The sequence below is a fragment of the Scophthalmus maximus genome, chromosome 21, assembly GCF_022379125.1.
Source record: "Scophthalmus maximus strain ysfricsl-2021 chromosome 21, ASM2237912v1, whole genome shotgun sequence".
In the NCBI taxonomy this organism is placed as follows: domain Eukaryota; kingdom Metazoa; phylum Chordata; class Actinopteri; order Pleuronectiformes; family Scophthalmidae; genus Scophthalmus; species Scophthalmus maximus.
In genome coordinates this window covers 9,581,226-9,599,624 of record NC_061535.1, presented here as the reverse complement: position 1 = coordinate 9,599,624, position 18,399 = coordinate 9,581,226, and the positions used below count along the sequence as shown (strand labels likewise).

Sequence of the window (18,399 nt, the reverse complement as noted above, 5' to 3'; positions counted from 1 at the left end):
AGTTGGGCCGCAGCAAATTATTAGTTATTAGGAATCATCTATTTTATTAAAGTTTTTTTTATTTATCACAGTTCTTCAGAACCAACAAAGTGATGCCTTCAGATTGCTTTTCAAAATGAAATATTTTATATGTAGTGGTTGTTTTTTTTGCAGTGACATGTCATATTTCATATTTTTGGCACTCGCATCATACTGTGCATGAATTTTTTTTTCTTAAATTACTTGCATCATTTTCCTGTTGACGAGAGAGGCCTGTGGTTTGTTCAACTTTTTATCGAACAGTCAAGTTGCAGATATGACAGACAGGTGCTTCAAAATAGTTCTATTCATCAAAGTGTATCATATGATTTCATTATGGCTCATGGGTCATTTTGTGTCTCTGCAGGCAGAGCTATGTTTGTGTACACACAAACAAAAAGCAACACTGTATACATACCCTGTCTGCTACTTTCTCTAAAAAGAAATCCTGCACAATATCAAGACAAGATTTTTTAGTGAGCTGATTGCTCCATCTAGTGGCCATTTGTTGTCACCACCTCACACTGAAAGCAACAAAAAAAAACAACATGTGAATTTGGTGCTGTTCCATAGAATAAGCATAATAAGTAATGGATTACCTTTTAAATTAAATTATTTTTATGTCTAATTTGAGTTTCTACCTGAAATGTCCACATGACACAGTTACAGCACCAGAAGTATAATCAAGGAATTTGTGTTGCAGAGTATTGAAATATTACCACAATTCTTTTCTTTATGTCTATGTTATCCATCCAATAACTTGTTCTGTGCAAGTCCTGTTCTCGATATTGTCACGTTATCCCAGGATCTTTCACTTTATTTGAATACTGTCCATACTGTATCTCTATTTTGAGTCCTCGTATGTACATATTTGTATATATTTTTCTGTTAGGGTGTTTTCTTAGTCTTTAAGTTTTTACTGTTTCTATCGCTTTACTTTATAGTCTTAATTCGGATGTGGCATCAGGCTTGCTCCACACAAAATTACATTATACTTGCACAGTGACGATAAAGATCTCTATCTCTAAGACAACATAAAATACTGTAAGGCCCTGTAGGTTTGCTGGAAAAGGTCACACTGGTTCTCACACACACTGTCTGTTTACCATTGAGTTGTAGTGCGAGGGGAAAGAGGGCGGAGCAGCGTGAGCCTTGAGGCCGGAACTGAAACCAGAGTTTCAGGTCTGTTCGGCTGAGCCGATACACCTGCTGTGCACGTGTCTTCCTGGGTGGGAGGGCTCAGCTTTGTGAGGGCTGCAATAACTGAGTGGGTGTGCCCGCTGTGTGGACCTTTGTTTTTGTGGAAGGAAGAAAGTCACCTGGGTAAGTCCCTGCAAAGCTTATTTGTCCGTTTCCTGGTTGCTTTTAAAGACCTTTGTCAGTGTATGTTCTTCATTTGTTGGATCTGATCTGATCACCCCTGCTTGTACTTTGAGAGCCTAACTCTTTCTCATGGGTCTTTGTGTGGTCACAGGAATGTTGTAAAGACAAAGCGACTTTGACCCTCGGTTACTTATTGTTCTTATTATGTCCGTATCCATTTTATATTGATTAACAGCCTCACACATACAGTACAATGTCAACGACATCAGAGTTACCCTTCTATTGTGAGCTTCCCCTTCAGTGAAAGCCACACGGCTGACCTAGTGGCGTGTGTGAGTATTGGGAGATGGAGCAGTCATAAGAAAGTCTCAAACCTATTTTGACAGATCTACAAGCATCTACTGTAACACTCCGCAATAAATATCTGGTCCTCAGGAGACTTGCGGTGCATCACCTCTGATTTACTCGGAGCTCCCTGACTCATATTCTCCAATATCAGTGAGCTCAGTTCCTGAAATACATCTTTCCATTTCTCTTGTAAATGAGATGAATCTCTCTTAAATGTGATTTTTTTTCTTTTCCAGCCACTTGTGTGTTGTGGTGGTGACTGAATGATTTCAGATGTTTGAAGGCCTCTGGAAGGCCAGGTTGACCGTGTGTGTGTGTGTGCGCGTGTGTGTGTTCGTGTGTGTGCGTGCAGATGTATTTTACGTGGAAAGACGGGATGCTTATAAGCAACGGTTCTGTCTGAGCCGTCAAAAAGGATCCAACCTGAGACGGAGAGAAAAGAGAGCTCACTTTCCCCATTTCTATGTGAACCTCTCGTGTTTCGTCAGGGTTTAGTAGTGTTCACCGATATTCCTCATTTGCTCCGCTAATCTGTTTCCACGTGCCTTTTTACTTGTGTGCATGTACTTCTTCCTATTGCTCATCGGTATTACTGCTCCTCCAGCAGTAAGTCACTCCACGAACACACTGGCCATGCCAGGTACCGCCAAGACTAGATTTAAGCAGCTCCAATCCCTTGTAAAGCTAACGGTTATTAACAGGAATCCGCATGGCACACGCCTGAAAACACAACCCCGTCCTTCCAGCGTCACGAGCATTACACCTAATGGGAACTGACGCAGTGACATCTTGGCAGGCGGGAGGAACACATTATTCAACAATGCGTTTTTCCACAGAAGTAACAGAAAAGGCACAGGGATGCCTATGCAGGACTGGCATCGAGAGACTTTTTTTATTTCTTTTATATCGTTTTTGTCTTGAAATGGTATTTCCATCTCGAAATGTCATTTGGACGATCATTCCCCTCGACCGCAGTCTAATACACTGCAATTATGCACAGCCCATTGAAATGTAGTTCCACTGCTCGTCTGCGTGTAAATGAATGTTCGCGTTCACCACAGTTGGATCCACCGACATTACACTCTAATGATCGTGTCATGTACGGTTGTGTGCGTGTGGCTGTAACTCGATCTACTTCTGTCTGTCTGACTTTGCACTTTGCGGTTCCCGCAAGCCAATATGATGTAGAGGAGCTGAAATACAAATTGATTTTACATCCAATCTGTCTTCACAGCCACTCCATACCATTCACCCCAGGGCTGACGCTCTCCAGTAAGAGAACATAGTTTTCCATAAAAGGAACAACTTTTATTAATCCTTTAAAGCCTACATGGCAGCGCATGTCCCATCCTCTTTCTGTTTAGCCAGCTCAAACTCCACCCGCCTCTTCCTTAACCCAACGTCACTGTGGAAATATTTGGATGCTTCTTTTCATGGAGTGGACTGGACAAAAATGAGCTTTTTGTTATCATCATCATCATGTGAGAACAAGTCATTATACCACTCAACATGCAGCTATTAATTAGCTAGTAGTAATAGTATACCTGGATATAGCAAGATGCTGATTTGTTTTGTTTTCTATTTTTTGCAAGTTATTTTTCTTGTGCCCACTGTACTGGGATTCTAAACACGGAGAAACAGATTCGTTATTCTTTAAATATATTTATTTATCAGGTACTCCCTCCCTCATCGAAATCATAATTTTGCCAATTTTAAACCATATTATTTAATAATAAAGTTTTGTGCTTCTTTTGTTAAATAAAAAACTTATTATATGGAGAACGTAGGTGTTGCATTGGCTGTACTGTAGTCGTGAAATGAAGACGATATCCAGACCCTACAAAGTGTGACTTCTGAAGGACAAAGTAGTCAAGATTATGAAGATCCGTGAAATCAAAAGCGGCCTCATGTTGGTCAATAAAACCTAACCTCCTTGATTTTACATGAGACCAAAATAACCGCAGAGCCAAAGCTTCAGAATATTTCTGGAGGCGGTACAGAGTTGGAAACCTGAGCAGGTGTCACACAGGCCAAAGGACCATTGCAGATAAACCCGTTAGAACTGGAGTGAGTGGATCAGCAGACTCTGAAGCTGGTGGACAGTTTTGGAGCAAACTGGTCCTGTGAGTCATAACCGGAGCAGGTGTGACAGAGGTGGCGTTGGAAGGGAGGCTGTCAGGTGATGAAGAGGATCAGTGTCATCCGTGGTGGCCCAGTAAAAGCTGGCCTTCCTGTCACTCGACGTGGGACAATCCAGAGGAGGAAAAAAAAAGAAAAACCGCGACCCAACAGCACCCGGGGGAGGTTTCTGTAGCGCTGATTGGCAGAGTTGACCTCTGCCGCATCGTCTGTCGCACATCAGGTCCAGGTCCAGGTCCAGATGGAGGCGGCATGAACGCAGAACCATTCCACCCAGTAAAAACCCTGCGAACGCCCCGGAGCGCGACGTGTTTTTCTCCTCATTTCTTCTCCTAATGAGGATCTTGTTGCCGTTTGGACAATTGCTGTAATCTTTCCCCTGTCAAATCCATTCCTGGGAGGAAGGAAGAAGCAAAAGACTTAGCAGTAAAAAACCAACACAAAGCCCTAAACTCGAAGCAGACCTCCAGATCGTTGATGGGGCCCCACAGGTGACAGGTCTCGCAGTGTTTTTCCTCTGTCAGTCCTTCACCTCCCGACTCTGTATTTTCTCCCACTAATTTCATCAACATCCAGCTGAGAGTCACACGGATCTGTGCTAACTCCCGGTGGAATGGGGAGGCTTGTTTTTGAGGAACGAAGGGGAATAACAGTTTTCTATAACATCCCTGCTTCCATCCATCCCACAGTCAATCCCCCTGAGCTATTTTCTCTTTAAATACTTGATTTGACCTCTGAGCGTCTCCTGAGACACAAACATGCAGGTCTTTGTTTGGTAGAGGTGCTTCAAGTTGCTGTCCCAGCTGGGTTTTCGGGTTGAATACTCCCCGCAGTAGTAAAAGTGCCCACTAGATGGCGGCAGAACTATATTAACAGGCCACACTTCACACGGGAAGAGGGAGGAATAGCTCGATGCCATTGAGCGTGTCCCATCTCTCGTCCACATGGCAAAGTGTCCGTTCTACTCCCCGACCATCTGATATTGTGTGATCTGAACAGACCCAGTTCGAGCTTTCTGACAGCGGGGAATGTTTCTTTTATTTTGACCGTTATGATCCTTTCGGGCCATGTAAAAAAAAAAGGAAAATAGTCCCAGGTGTTCTCCGGCTCTGCGACACGCTTCCTGGCCCTCGGAAAGCTCCCCAAATGGAAAGATGGATCCCTCCGCAGATTGGGGAATATGTGGTCATTCCTCTTCGAATGCAACAAAGGGCGGAAGGCCGATACGACAGTGCAGCATACCTTAAGTGTATTCACCCCCCCTTCATTCCTGCTCTCTCTTGTCTTTCCTTACGCCTGTCATTCCAATCACAAAGTCTTATGACAAAACCGTGCCGTGGCCCCCTCTCCGTGAAACACTGAACTGATTTAACACGGGTCACTTCTCTTGGCATGAACTCAGCGGCTGTTACTTTCGGGTCCCCTGTTCAAACGGGGTTGCTGCTGAGATTTTGTGGTCGTAGCTCCAGGCGCCACTGCCCTTCTCTGCTGGTCCCCTTAACCTTTTTTATTGAAGCGCACAAAAGAACTGAGCAGCGCTAAACTCCCGATTTCACCAGGTTCTTCATCTGTGCTTTATGCTCATACAAAGCTCAGGCAGACGACTGACAAATCTGGCCTACAAATTGGTGCTGGCGTGAGACATAGTAGCAGGATTTGGAATTCGTCTCCCAGATCGCCCCTATTTGGAAAATCAATCCCGTCTTAAGTGCTATTTGATGAATGCACCATATTTATCTCAATCCAGGAGAAGAATTCTCTCTCTGATATGCTCTCGGTGGCTTGCTTACCTGCTCACTCAGGCATCTTCTGGACTGCATTGGCGAGATGTGTTTTTCCACAAGCCTCCACCTTGGGTCTGTTTGGCCCCGAGGTGTATTCACAACACAGTATGTCAGACAGGCGTGGTGGCGTTTTTTCGCTACGTGGGCTTATCTTGACTGATTTGAGCTTGGACCTGTGTGTTTGCAGGGCAAAGCGCCAGGATTACAGTCACCCCTGTGCAGCTGAGTGAGGGAATTTTTTTTTACAAAAAACACATTTTGTAATAAATTTCTGATCCACTGTTTCCTCGCTGAACTGGACCTGAAGTCACAACATTTGTGGTGTGTGGTTGGCACCCCCTAACCACTGAAGGGGGTCCCAATGAGCTGGAAGAGCACAGGTGTCAAGGGCCTCCCCCCGTCTCCGGCCGAGTGCTTCTGTGTCAGAATGACCATAATGCACCGTGACTCACTATCTGCCCTGAGCCAGCTTTTTTTTTTTACAACACATAGCAACATGGGCGACTCAGAATGTAGCTTATGTCACCGCTGTTGTTTATTCTGAGCATTCTCTTTCAGTGAAGTGAGCTGCTCGCAGGACCCAGAAGGCCCCACAGTTTAGTTAACGGACTCTGACTGGGCCACGAGTCATGGGAGCAGACATATAATGGATCATTAAGTTGCATGCTGAAAAGTTCTGAAAGCATCATACCTAATTGTTTTCCATTCTCCCCCCTGTTTTTTTTTAAGATAAAGCATTCATTCTGGCAGGGCTCTGCTGGACTCGGGGACCTAGCGAGGTTTCCAGCGGACTTTTTTAAAAAAGGCTGCTATGTTTGCACGTGTGAAGTGATACAGTGGGGAAGAGGTGGGGCAATTAAAGGTTCAGTGAGTCAAGGCCAGGGAAGGGCAGATTGCCTGGGGCTGAGGTCATCCACTGAGACCTCTGAACCACTCTCTCATAGTAGCCACATGACACCGGACATGGTTCGGTTGCAGGTTGCTTCATAAGACTTGATTCACGACGCAAAGTGCGAGTTGAGATGCAACTGGGAGGTGACACGAAATTGACATTTCATTTCACTTTCAAAGCTGCTTTGTTTTTTTTTGTTTTTTTCTAGTGCACAATTAGTTTGATTGAAAGGACTTCTTTCCTGTGCTCTACAAATGAATACATATTTATTTGCCATGTTGTGTTTCAGGAGTTTATCGTGCACATGCTGCGTGTGGACATGTTCATTCACTGCAAGGGGGGAGAGTTCAATGAGCCACAGGCTTTGTATTTGTGTTCAACATATCCCCTCTCTTCCTGTTCCTGCTCTATCTGGCTTTCCAGTTGAGCGCCGCTATTTACGAAGCGATGCTTTTCCACGCCTGCTTGATTTTTCACAGGTTGCTTACTTTCCCCTCGGCGGATAAAGTTTCCCTTGTTTCCGCTGGAAGCTGAACAAAGTGTGGGATGGCTGCGAGTGCGTGTCCGAGTGCATGTGTTTGTTTTGGCTCGAGCACAAAGCATGATGTTCACCAGCTTAGGAAAAAACGTGTCGGGCTGTAAACACCCAGAGTCAAACTGTGAATGTACTGTCAACACACACTCACTCTCTCAGTGAGTCATTCACTGTCAATCGTTGGCTCACCTGCGCACAAATGTGTATATACAGTATTTGCTAGTATGGTAGATATCCATATCCATGGCTACGGGTAGCTAACACACACTCAAACGTACACACAATAGTTGACTGACACACACGTGCGTGTGGCCGTTCTGCCATCTGACATGTAGCCTCTAAAATCTTGTTCTCTTGCAGGACTCAATGGCATAAATCCTGTGCTCGCATTCAGCTGGTCCCTGGGGAAAGCTGCTCAGAAGCCCACCGCTCTGACGCCCTGCTGTCATTTTCCACAGCCTGAGGGGAACCAGGAAGTAGCCGGCAGGAGCCATGCCTGCCCTGGCCACCGGAGCCGGCCACGAGCCAGGTACGTACTTCTCGGGGCCAGGAACGCAATCTGTAATTCAAGGTTTTTTGCACATAACGCAAAAAAAATATTTTGCAACTGTAAATTGCATTTTTACGCCCATCATCATTGCACACATGTTAAAAAAAAGAATGCAAGCTACAAGCATAATCCTGGCCTTAAAATACATGCGGCTTTAGTTAGTGTGGTGTGCCCACCACTAAATTTAATATCAAATTTCATTTTGATTCTTTTCTTTGCCATGCAAAATGAAAAACAACAACACAAGAGTAACAAATGTCAAGGTGTGCGCACCGTACTCCATGTCTCTCCTTTTCCTCCCCTCGGTTAAGAGGAGTGTGTGAATGAGCGTGTGATGTCAGACTGAGGAACACATCAAGCTTGTCAACGCAGAGACAGCTGCCAGGAATCGCCACCTCTCCCCTCAGGAACACGATCCCCCTCTCCGTCTGGCTTAATGGCCGGCTACATCATCATGCGCACACACATGCAAAGGACCCGGCGAGCACAAAAGGACAAAAGGAGGACAGACATAAAGTCCTGCTCTGATGGATAAAGAGTGTGTGCGCGTTACTGTGTCCAGACTTTTAAAAAGAGTTAACTCTAGCCCCCGTCGTCCTGGAAATTTGCGCAGACAAAGTAGAAAGCCAGACCGTCAATTACGATTAGAGTCATTTTGGGCAATTACCGGCACAGGCTCAGGTTTCCAAATAAAACACGTAAAGACTCCTCTGGCCCATCTCCTCTGCTTCTCCCTTGATGGTCCTGTGAAGTTGTGTGCGCAGGTGAAACATAATGAACATTATGAATGAACGTGAGGTCACTGATCTCCAGGCCTGGTTAACTCACACATACCTGTGGCTCGCCTGGCACAGGGGGAACTGCCCAGAATCGTACCAGAGTTTACACAGAGCCCTGGAAGTATTACACTCGGTGTCATAACAATGCTGTGGATTTAAGAGTAAAGTTCCATCAAAATGATGGAAAATCTGTTGCGTTCGTAGTGTCCCTGTAAAACGCTACTCTCTCTGCTCCATCTGTTCTCTGTCAGATCAGAGAGATTAGACCTCATGTTTACCTGATTATCAGCACTGGAAATTATAGGGTTTACATGACCAGTAACTGCAACAGCTTCCAAACTCACCTCAGTTGTAGAATAGGAAAAAACGGGGTGAAGGCATCCCTGATTGAAATGCAATTTTGGCAATTGGTGACTTGATCCCAAATCCTCCTGGGACTTCAATTAATATCACTTATATCTGCTATTAATTCCTTATCAAGATTTATTTGCCCTGTGCCCCAGCATGCAAACATCTGAAGACAAAGAGAGCGATTTAAATATGTCATTATAGATTTTTGAGTAAATGACTTCTGCCCAGAATGACAATAACCACCTGCTGTCCCACAAAAATGTAAAATATTGAAACCTAGAATTGTTTGTGAACTTGAAACATCAGACATATTACATCATGTATAGTATAGTAAAGGCTTTGTCTGGGGAAAAAAAAAAAAATCTGTCACATGCCAGTTGAGGCAGAATGAGAAAAATATTTGTAAAAGAATAATAAACACAGCTTCTGCTGATCTGCAGTATTCCGTTGTGTAAGATCCAGTGTGCTTCATTAGGCAGGGCTGTAAATTATTTAGATAAGTAATCATTTTTACATCCTTTTGTGCTTAGCGGAGGATTCATACGTTTTGGGGGACTTGCACATCAGCAGGACCGGCCACGTGGTTTTGGAGCTTTGGCTTGTAGTTAGCAACGCATCAACGGATGAGCATAAATCCACAGAGACAAACAAATCCTCCTCCACACGTAGCGGCTGCCAGTAATTACAGAGACACTGCAGCTTCTTGCCAGAACCTGAGGATCTTTTCTTTAGCCGTTTGCCACCTCAAGACCCTTCAACACCAGCCTCACTACACACACACACACACACACACACACACACACACACACACACACACACACACACACACACACACACACACACACACACACACACACACACACACACACACAGAAGATGAAGTATTGTGCTGAGACTTTTAACATAATGGGGAAAATATTATCATTATCATCATATAACTATTCTTTAGTAGCAGCTCTCTGATGCCATCACCAGATTTGGGGAGGATAATATATGAGTGTGTGTGTGTGTGTGTGTGTGTGTGTGTGTGTGTGTGTGTGTGTGTGTGTGTGTGTGTGTGTGTGTGTGTGTGTGTGTGTGTGTGTGTGTGTGTGTGTGTGTGTGTGTGTGTGTGTGTGTGTGTGTGTGTGTGTGTGTGTGTGTGTGTGGAACTTATTAAAACGCTCACTGTTGGAGTGTTTGGAGAACAAACACATGGGCCGACAAATGGAGGGCACATGTGAGATCATACCATCTCTCTGTCTCCTGTCTTTTTCCTCTGTCTCCCTCTCCGTCTGAGCCCAAGTCAACAGCAAGCCTCACCGTGAATCAGAATCTGATAAATGAAACCAAGGAGTGAAAAAAATGAGCTTGAAAAACAATAAAGCGTTGGAAAAATCACCTTAAAATATGACCGTGGGGACTGCTGGAGATGCTGTAGGAGTGATTGGGTTACCGTGGACTTTTATGTATTTTTTTCTTTAATGAATGCTTTCGACGCACATTCGTAACAGGTTTTTAGTTGACGACGCTGGCCCAGCTGATGGTGTTTGAAACATTTTGCCTCAGTGTATCCAACCTCTACTCTCCATCCTTCAACAGCAAGAAAAACCCTGCCCGTGCTTTAAGAGGTGGTGATGTGACATTTTGCTGGCGAGTATTCTTGGGATCCAAAATTCACAACCACACATTAATTCATATCCTAACAAGGGGGCCAAGCAGGAACAGAAAATACGCGTCTAACTGTGCAAACACAGGGCCGATAGTGGCGAGGTGTCTCCACAGTGATGTGCAGACAATAAATCAAACGGCTGCTCAGATTAATTAATCTGCTCAGATTAATTCATCTGAGCAGCCGTTTGATTTATTGTCTCCTCCAGACAGCTGCAGTTCAGTCGTTTCTCCTTTCTGTAGCCTGGTTGTGGGCTCAGTCGGGGACAGATAACTGCTCCGCCTCCGCTCAGTTTGGCTCGGCTCATCTCGAGTTTATTTCATCCTCACATGGACACAACCAGCCCACTCATCTGTCTGCTACACAACATCAATCTCCCTTCTGAAATCCATCAGCTGCAAGGTTAAGTTTCAAGTTTTTCATTTATTTATTTCATTTTTTTTTTGTTTTTGCACTGTGTGGGTGTCTTTAATTTTTTCTTTCTTTCTTTGTAACCATAAATCCCTACCAACCACTGCAGCATCACAGGATGTACAATGAAACTTGATTGTTTAATTTCAAAATTAACATTTAGAATATGATTTTTACAACATTGGCAACGTTTGTGGTAGCTGTCTTACATTTACCATCTGCTGGACGCAGTATGTCTCCTAACATGCTCTCTGTAATGTTGTGTGAGACTTGGACTTAATTCAGTACTAACTGAACTTGCCCCTTTTAATTTGAGGAGGCTCGTACAGTAATGGCAGCTCGCTGTCGGCAGATGAAGAGCCGTCTCCTTTTTCTCAGCATCTGGTTTATGCCGTTAAGAGGTCTGTAAGGCCCCTGGAGTCAGAGTGGGTGTTTGCTCCTTCCTTCTGCCCCCCTGCTTCTGGAGATACGCGATTGCAGTCTTTTGGTAAAGTGGTTCGGTCGCGGTAGAATGGGGGGACGGTGGCGATGCAAGCTCTGGAGGATTTAGAGCAAAAAGGTAGACCTGAATTTTTCTCGCATAGTAGTAGCTGATACCTTTCTACCTCTAGCTGTATATGTTTCAGATGAGTCTAGTAAAAGACTTGCTTCTGTCTGCATACAAACGTAATGATATTTCCAGTAGAGCCAATATATCTGACAAGGTTAGTTTACCACAGCTATATCAGTTAATTGCCTATTAAAATTTATATTCACTTTACTATATGAACATACCAAAAAAAGTAGGTAATAAAAGGAATTTGGTATGTCAAAATGTATTTCTTCATTTCGATGTTATGTACAATCAAAGATCCATTTGGCATTTCAGTGAAAGAGACATTCATTGGTATGATAAATCAAATGTCGTGATGTCCCTACAAAAATTCAGATGGTGCTTCATAGTGCGTCATTGCACGCCGTCATCCATGTGCCATTACTGTCACTACATGGTGCCCCTTAAATCCCACACCCCGAGACCTACTCAAAACCGTGCACAGAAACTCTGGAGCAGGCCCTTCTAAAGACCCCGATGCCCTTTTATTAACCTTATTAAAGTTAACTGTGTTATTCCAAGCCGTACCTGCATGTTCTATCAAGGTTTACGGTCCCCGCTCAGCATTTAAAGATAAGGGTGGTTCAGCCATGCACAGCTGCGGAGGAGGTGGACGACACTCGCATGAAAGACTGCACATGGAAATCTTTCAATGGGACAACTCTTTTACCAGATACGCTAATAACTTACTGGCAGCATCTGTGCATGTTTGTGCGGGAACGATAGATGAGCGATTCCAGCCATCGCATTCTCTCCAATCTCCAACACCCCCTGTTGGAGAAGGTGATGGCTATATAATGATCCTGGGTAATGAGATGCAGATATTCCTATAGTGTCACTTCATTGTGTTACACATACACACACACACACACACACACACACACACACACATACAATTATATAGGAAAAAAATGCTTACATAAAACACAAACCTCTGAATAATATGAGCAATATGATAAGGATATGGCCATATTGTTTTCTTCTCTGTCAAGGTCGACAGTAAATTTTTCCATCCTGATGTCAAGAATCCCGAGCATCTGGCCGTGGCTGGTTTCAACTCATGGGAGACATTGGGGAGGGTTGGGGGAGGACTTTTGTCTGTGCCGAGGTTGGGGGTGGCGGTTCCTCTGGGAGCTTCCAGCCATTTGTCGTGGTCCCTGGCCAGCAGCCGGCTGTGTGCCACGGTGATACAGTACCGAAACACAAGGATTTGTTGCCACTGGAAGAGCTCCCTGTTTCCAGTTACATCAGAACTAAAATTTCCACATCATTTTACCCCAGAAAAAAGGAAAAACACTGTCAAAGGAAGCAGATGTAGAAGAAAGAAATTGAGTGAGTGTGACTGGGAGAGGAATGATGACTTTTATTTGTTTGAATACGAAGAATTCTTGCTCTTTTGGTTGAGGTAGGATGACATCTTCAACCGATCCCTTCCAAAGCATACAGGGTACTAAATCGGTCATTGGCGGGCAGGACATGCTCACTTGCATTAGAAACAACCTGAAAACAGCTTTACAGACCATGTGCTCTGTTTGACAACCAAGGAATGGGATGTTGAGTAACAGTCTGCACCTTTGAGATTGAGACGGGGAAGATTAAGTGTAAAGTTAAAACGCAAATTTTCATAATTGCTGCCATTAAAGTATGATCAAAATGAAGCCCTTTAGCTGCATTGGCTTGTCTTCCTCTGCTGTATCCCTGGAAGACTAGTAAGGAGCTGGCCACAGCTTTGGACAGAACATGCAGGTCTCCTTCAGAAAGTCTGCAGCTGTTCCATTGCCACAGTAAGCAGAGGTGGCAGGTCATTTGGATCTGGCTGGTTTGTTGTGGTTCCTCTTTTTTTTGGTCTGCCATGTTAGAGTGAATCTAAGCTACGAGATGTTCAGGGTGGCCACTGCCAAACTCGGTTTTCCCACAGATTTCAGTACCAACAAGCACCAGACTGGCACTCCTGTCCTCATCTTTTTTTTTTTTTTTTACCAGACTAGCCGCTAGGCGTGTCTTATGTACTTCGATGTTACGGAAGAATCGTCCGGATTACTGATGAACTATATTACACACTAGAGGAAAGCATAATTTGTCTCCTTCAATTTCTCTCCCTCCTTGACTTGCCTTACATTACATATAAATTGCCAGTTTTTGAGAGGCAGGGTAGGAGGACACTTTTACAACCCAGACAAGATACCAAGTTTCATTAAAGTAACTTCAATCTCATCCCCTTGCAGGTGCTTCTGCTCAAGCCTCTCTCGTCTCCAGTGCGATTGTTAAAACTGTTGTAGCTGAAACGCTACTGGCTCCTCAGGTGGTGAATGAGCCCTGCAGGCTTTATGCATTCAATTTAGTTGATTAGACTTGTCCTTTTGTCCTGAGGTCTGTTTTCAATGTGTTGACAGCTCTTTGAAGAAGGAGGGTGTGACGAAGCACGGAGCCGAGGACGGGTGAGGCACTTGCTACGTGATATTCACTGGCAAATTGAAAATACGATGAAATAAAATAAATCCTTCTTGAAAGGCTTGGCCTGCCCTGGCACTGTTCAAGTCTTGCAACCTGGATTCCTTTTACTTCCCCGAATGAGACATGATCTCAGCAAAGTGCCACTGATTCTTTGTAGGCCCTGAAAAAGATATACATTCAGAGTTCATGCTGCGGCAGTGAGACAGCCGACGTATGATTGGAGTAACGGTTGATTGCACCTGGACCGGCCCTCAGTACTTGAACTCATTTTTCCATGCTGTTGAGCCCTGACTAACATCTTGCAAAACCTTCTCACCCCCCCCCCTTTAAGTTACTTAAAGGACCGTGACACTGAAATGTCATTGAAGATGATCTTGGAGGGCTCTGTCCCCTGACCTTCTTTTTAATGTGGAGAAGTGGGGAGGCTTGTGGGCTTGAATCGAGCGCAGACTCCCGCTGATGCTTTCTCGGGCCAGCTTTAACCTCTCTCCACGCTCTTCCTCCGTCTCCCACTGTTATATTCCAAGCAGAATGCTGCCGGACCGTCACAAATTACAAAGATCCTCGCATCTGCTTAGCTAATACATCTTCTAATACTATATAATTTAATGTCTAGAGGTTGATGCCACACCGATCAAATGGTCACTCCATCCAGACAACCAACGTTGCCCCTGCTGTTCCATGCGCCCGTCTGCTGATTTAGTTGAAAGACAGTTTTAAGAGTGGTCAGGCACAGGTCGTCTTCAGGACAAAACATGGGGGCAGTGGACTGATGCCATATTCTGTCCTGTCAAGTGTTGGCTGTGAACAAAGGGCCCTAAACACTTCTCCTTCCGTTTGCTGTCTTCCCGCCCCCTGTCTGTCTAGATTTTCTCCCTTCAGACAAAAAAAACAACAACCCGTTTGCCTAAAAGCCTAAAAGCAGGAATCATCATCACTGTAATTGTTATTTCGTGCGGTTGCAGAGAGCCTCGACTCCCTGGTCTTTTCGTGGCGTCCCTTCCGTGTTTAGTGTCATCATTCTTCTCCTGTCTGCACGTATATGCTTTAATCAGATGTTATTTATGTCGATGTGTATCTCAGATGTTGTGTTGCTTTTTTCTTTCTGCTCTCCCTCTCTTTGTCTTGTTTTGTCAAGCTTGAGGCGGACTTTCTTTCTCTCTCAAATGTAAAATCAAGTGGCAAATTAAACGTGGAGTGTATTAGGGGCTACACTGCCTGCAGGCGGCTTCTCTCTATGAGTCATGTGTCTCACACAGGTGGACAGCTCCTAGCACAGGTGTGAACGCACCCATGACGCATCGAAGAACTATTTGAGATTCCATTGCTCAGACCACATTCGACTGACTTCAGCTGAGATTTTTTTTCTTCAAATGGGTAAAATCTTATTTCACTGCAAAACGAAGCAAACATCCTTGTTGTTGGATTAACATGTTTTAGTTTTAATACACATCCCTTCCTTACTACTCCAGAGTTTATGAGCCCGTGAAAACCGAGACCTAGTGGCCCCATTGTAGTTTGAAAACTCCACGGCTGCTGATGGGGACAGAACCCAAGACTTTTGGAAACAATAGCGTAGACGCTATTCGCCATTAATGTTCCTCATTTGTAGGACTTTCTGCGACTAATCAACCAGCCTTCCGTTTACACTGGCACACTCATGCCCAGTGCACGTGATAGGCACGTGCATGTGAATTGAATTTCCCACGTGCTAGTATGGACAAAGATTATTTCTGGTACCCAGCTCAAATGTTCGTCTGGACAAAGATGGAAAGCGTTTGCATTTGAAAACAGCAGTTTTAAAAATGAAAACGCATTAGTGTGGACGTAGCCCCTAAGAAAACTCCCTCATGTTGTCACAATGCTCCTTCCCCTTGCAGTCTGGTGCACCTCATGGACATTATGTATGAGGGAGGTCAATAACTCATTCTGCACCAGGGAGTAAGTGCAGTGGGGAGTAAAACCCTGCGTTCATTTCCTGCATTTCGAACAAGTTCATTTTGACCAGACAGACAGACAGTTTGTCTTTGTGTTTGTCGTTTGGTTACGAGTTAGAAGTGAGGTCCCTCAGCATCTGTGCCATCCAGTCCGACAATTTAAGACATGAGCAGACTCCCGGCAGTCTGGTTGTGCGGCGTGTAAGTAAACAATGCCGCAGTTCCAATGTCATTGTGGGGGTCATATTTTACAGCCATTCAAACTCTGTGTTGTTGGATAAGTCCCTGTAATTTCCTCATTTTGCACTGCAAACCCCTGAGATCGTTGACCTCTGTGACTAGCAATTTGACGCGTATCATGTTTAATGTATTCATTGTCTGGGATTTTTTGTGTGTGTGTTTTACATAAAAGGGATCTATGAAAAACACAGTTATTTTCTTTAACCACAGTGGAGGTGTGGGCGTGAGAGGGGAAGTGCTGTTTGGCAGTTAAAGTGGTCACTTCCTCTGTACGGGAAGCGTGCGGAGGCCCTGGCCTCTCTGGTTTCTCTGAAGACTCTTTCAGCCAACGTGCGCAACATCATGCTGGTCTCCAGGACCTCTGGTCCGGTCAAGCGCTAGCCACAACACAACGTAGTATTCCACTGCAGGACACTGCCAGGTCCACTACAGGCTGCCGCCGCACGAGAGGGTCCAGAGCCGTCTGGCCAAAACAAATCCAATGAAGCCAGACCAGCCCTGAGAGAAAGAAACGGGTCCACCCTTTAGCGGTGCAGAGTTGGCGTAATCGTGTTTGCTTTCTTCTTATTCTTCCCCCCCCCCCCCCTCTCTCGTTGTCTATGCCGGACACGCTTTCTGATGTTACACATCCATACATGTTTCCATACATCTGGCCCCGGATTTATTTCTCTCCTCACTTTTTATAGTGTCTACACGCAGTGATTTCACCACCACTGTGGTTGTTTTCTTGGCTCCTTCCCTCTCCCTCTTTCTGCCTCCACTTCTGCTCCTCGCTTGTCCACCCATACAATCTTGTATTTAATTTCAGCTTTGCAGAGTCCTTGTTTAGCTCCTGCCTCCTCTAAAGCTTTTTTCTGTTGTTGTTTGAAACTGGGTTTTTTTTTTTTGTGGGTCACTGGGTTCATCCTGACACACTGACCCCCAGACGGTGTCTTTATCATATTTCCCCATTATGTTGTTATTATTATTATTTCTGATCAGCTAATGGAGTCGATGTGTTTCCAGTAATTTGCCATTGACACTTCATCACTCAGCATCTTTCGTTCTTCCCAGCACGGACAAGGAGGGATTGGTGTCAGAAGGAATAAAGCATTGAATCATTGATAGCGTAGAGAGAAGGGGAGACTTTGCACCTGGGGGAGAATGATGCTTTGGGGGCTCTCACTCTCTCCCTTCCCTTCCTCGTTCCCTTCCTCCCCTCCTACCTGTATCTGAGCTCAGCCAACAGTAATGACATTACCATATCTCTTCCCCCGCGCTCACCGCCCTTCCTAAACCCCTCACCTCATCCTCTCTTCTGTCTCTTTAAATCGTCCCTTTAATATATTATGTGAGATGTTCTGCTGGGAGTTCCAAGTTGTAAATGATCGAGGGAGCCAGCTGCCCCTCAGACAGGCTTGTTTCAGCTAGAAAAGTTAGCGGTGATGAGGACCACAGAACCAAGCATCAGATGATTATATACCAGGGACGATATCACGCTCAAAGCTTGTGTAAAAACCACGGGGGTCGCTTTAATAAGACCGCCGCACGTGTGTGAAATCTCTCTTCTTCAGTGGCTTTCACTAACTCCTTTGTAGCAGTGAGGCGCTTACACTACACAGAATCTGTGAGGTGAGCCAAAGTACAGGTCAGGATATCTTGATATATTCAGTGTGTCTGCTCAAAAATATCAGATACCGCTTTTCTACCAAGGCTGGTTCGGGGCCAGTGCCTAAAATCGAACCAGTTTTTTGGGGGTTTCAACAGCCAAACAACTTCCTTGCTGTTGTAGAAGACAGAACCGCTTATGTCAGGGGGTGGTGGCGGGATAATCGTGACAAACAAGACCAACCTCAACTTTGTTGTGATCACCATTTTCGTAATCGTGGCAATCCGTCCAAAGCAATCATTATGAGCAGTACAAATGCTTTGAACCCGTCGCGTTTGAATGCCAATGTATGTTCGCGAAGCCAGGAGCGACACTCGCAAAAGAGAGTGTTGGTGGGAAATCGGAGACGCATACAGTGACATAGGGTGGGCTGCAGTGACGTGGAAGGGCAAAACTGACTCTTAAAAGTTGCACAAGTTGAACCAACTCCAGACCAGAAATCTCACTATGGGTTCACTTTGGTTTTAAAGGGGGTTACAGTGGCAAGTCGCAAATCACCTGCTAACTGAAAGCAGAGGGTTGAGAGTGGCACGTGACTCTCCATCCACGGCAAGAGCTACGTCAGTCAGCCTGTCTCTCATTTGCCAAACACCCGGAGCTGCCAGCACACGCTTGCTCTAACCCGGTCAGCTGACCCCGCCTGTTCAGTCAGTCATCCAATCAGCCAAAGATGTCGACCATTGTTTTCAATCAATCCTTCTCAGCTATAAATTACTTCAGTTGCCCTTGTGGTGCGTGTTTTTTTCT

General features: G+C 44.9%; 1 protein-coding gene across 3 annotated transcripts in view; it reads left to right on the top strand.

Annotated features, from left to right (window-relative positions):
* The window catches only part of mpp7a (MAGUK p55 scaffold protein 7a), a 115,983-nt gene that overhangs the window by 19,354 nt on the left and 78,230 nt on the right, over positions 1–18,399 (top strand). For 2 of the 3 annotated variants that reach the window (XM_035619179.2, XM_035619174.2), the window contains exon 2: positions 7,400–7,568. In XM_035619179.2, the coding sequence (XP_035475072.2) occupies positions 7,532–7,568 (37 nt within the window). In that variant the 5' untranslated portion in view covers positions 7,400–7,531. Of the gene's footprint in view, positions 1–1,218; positions 1,342–7,399; positions 7,569–18,399 lie in introns of those variants that run through there. The other variant, XM_035619177.2, reaches the window with a different exon arrangement.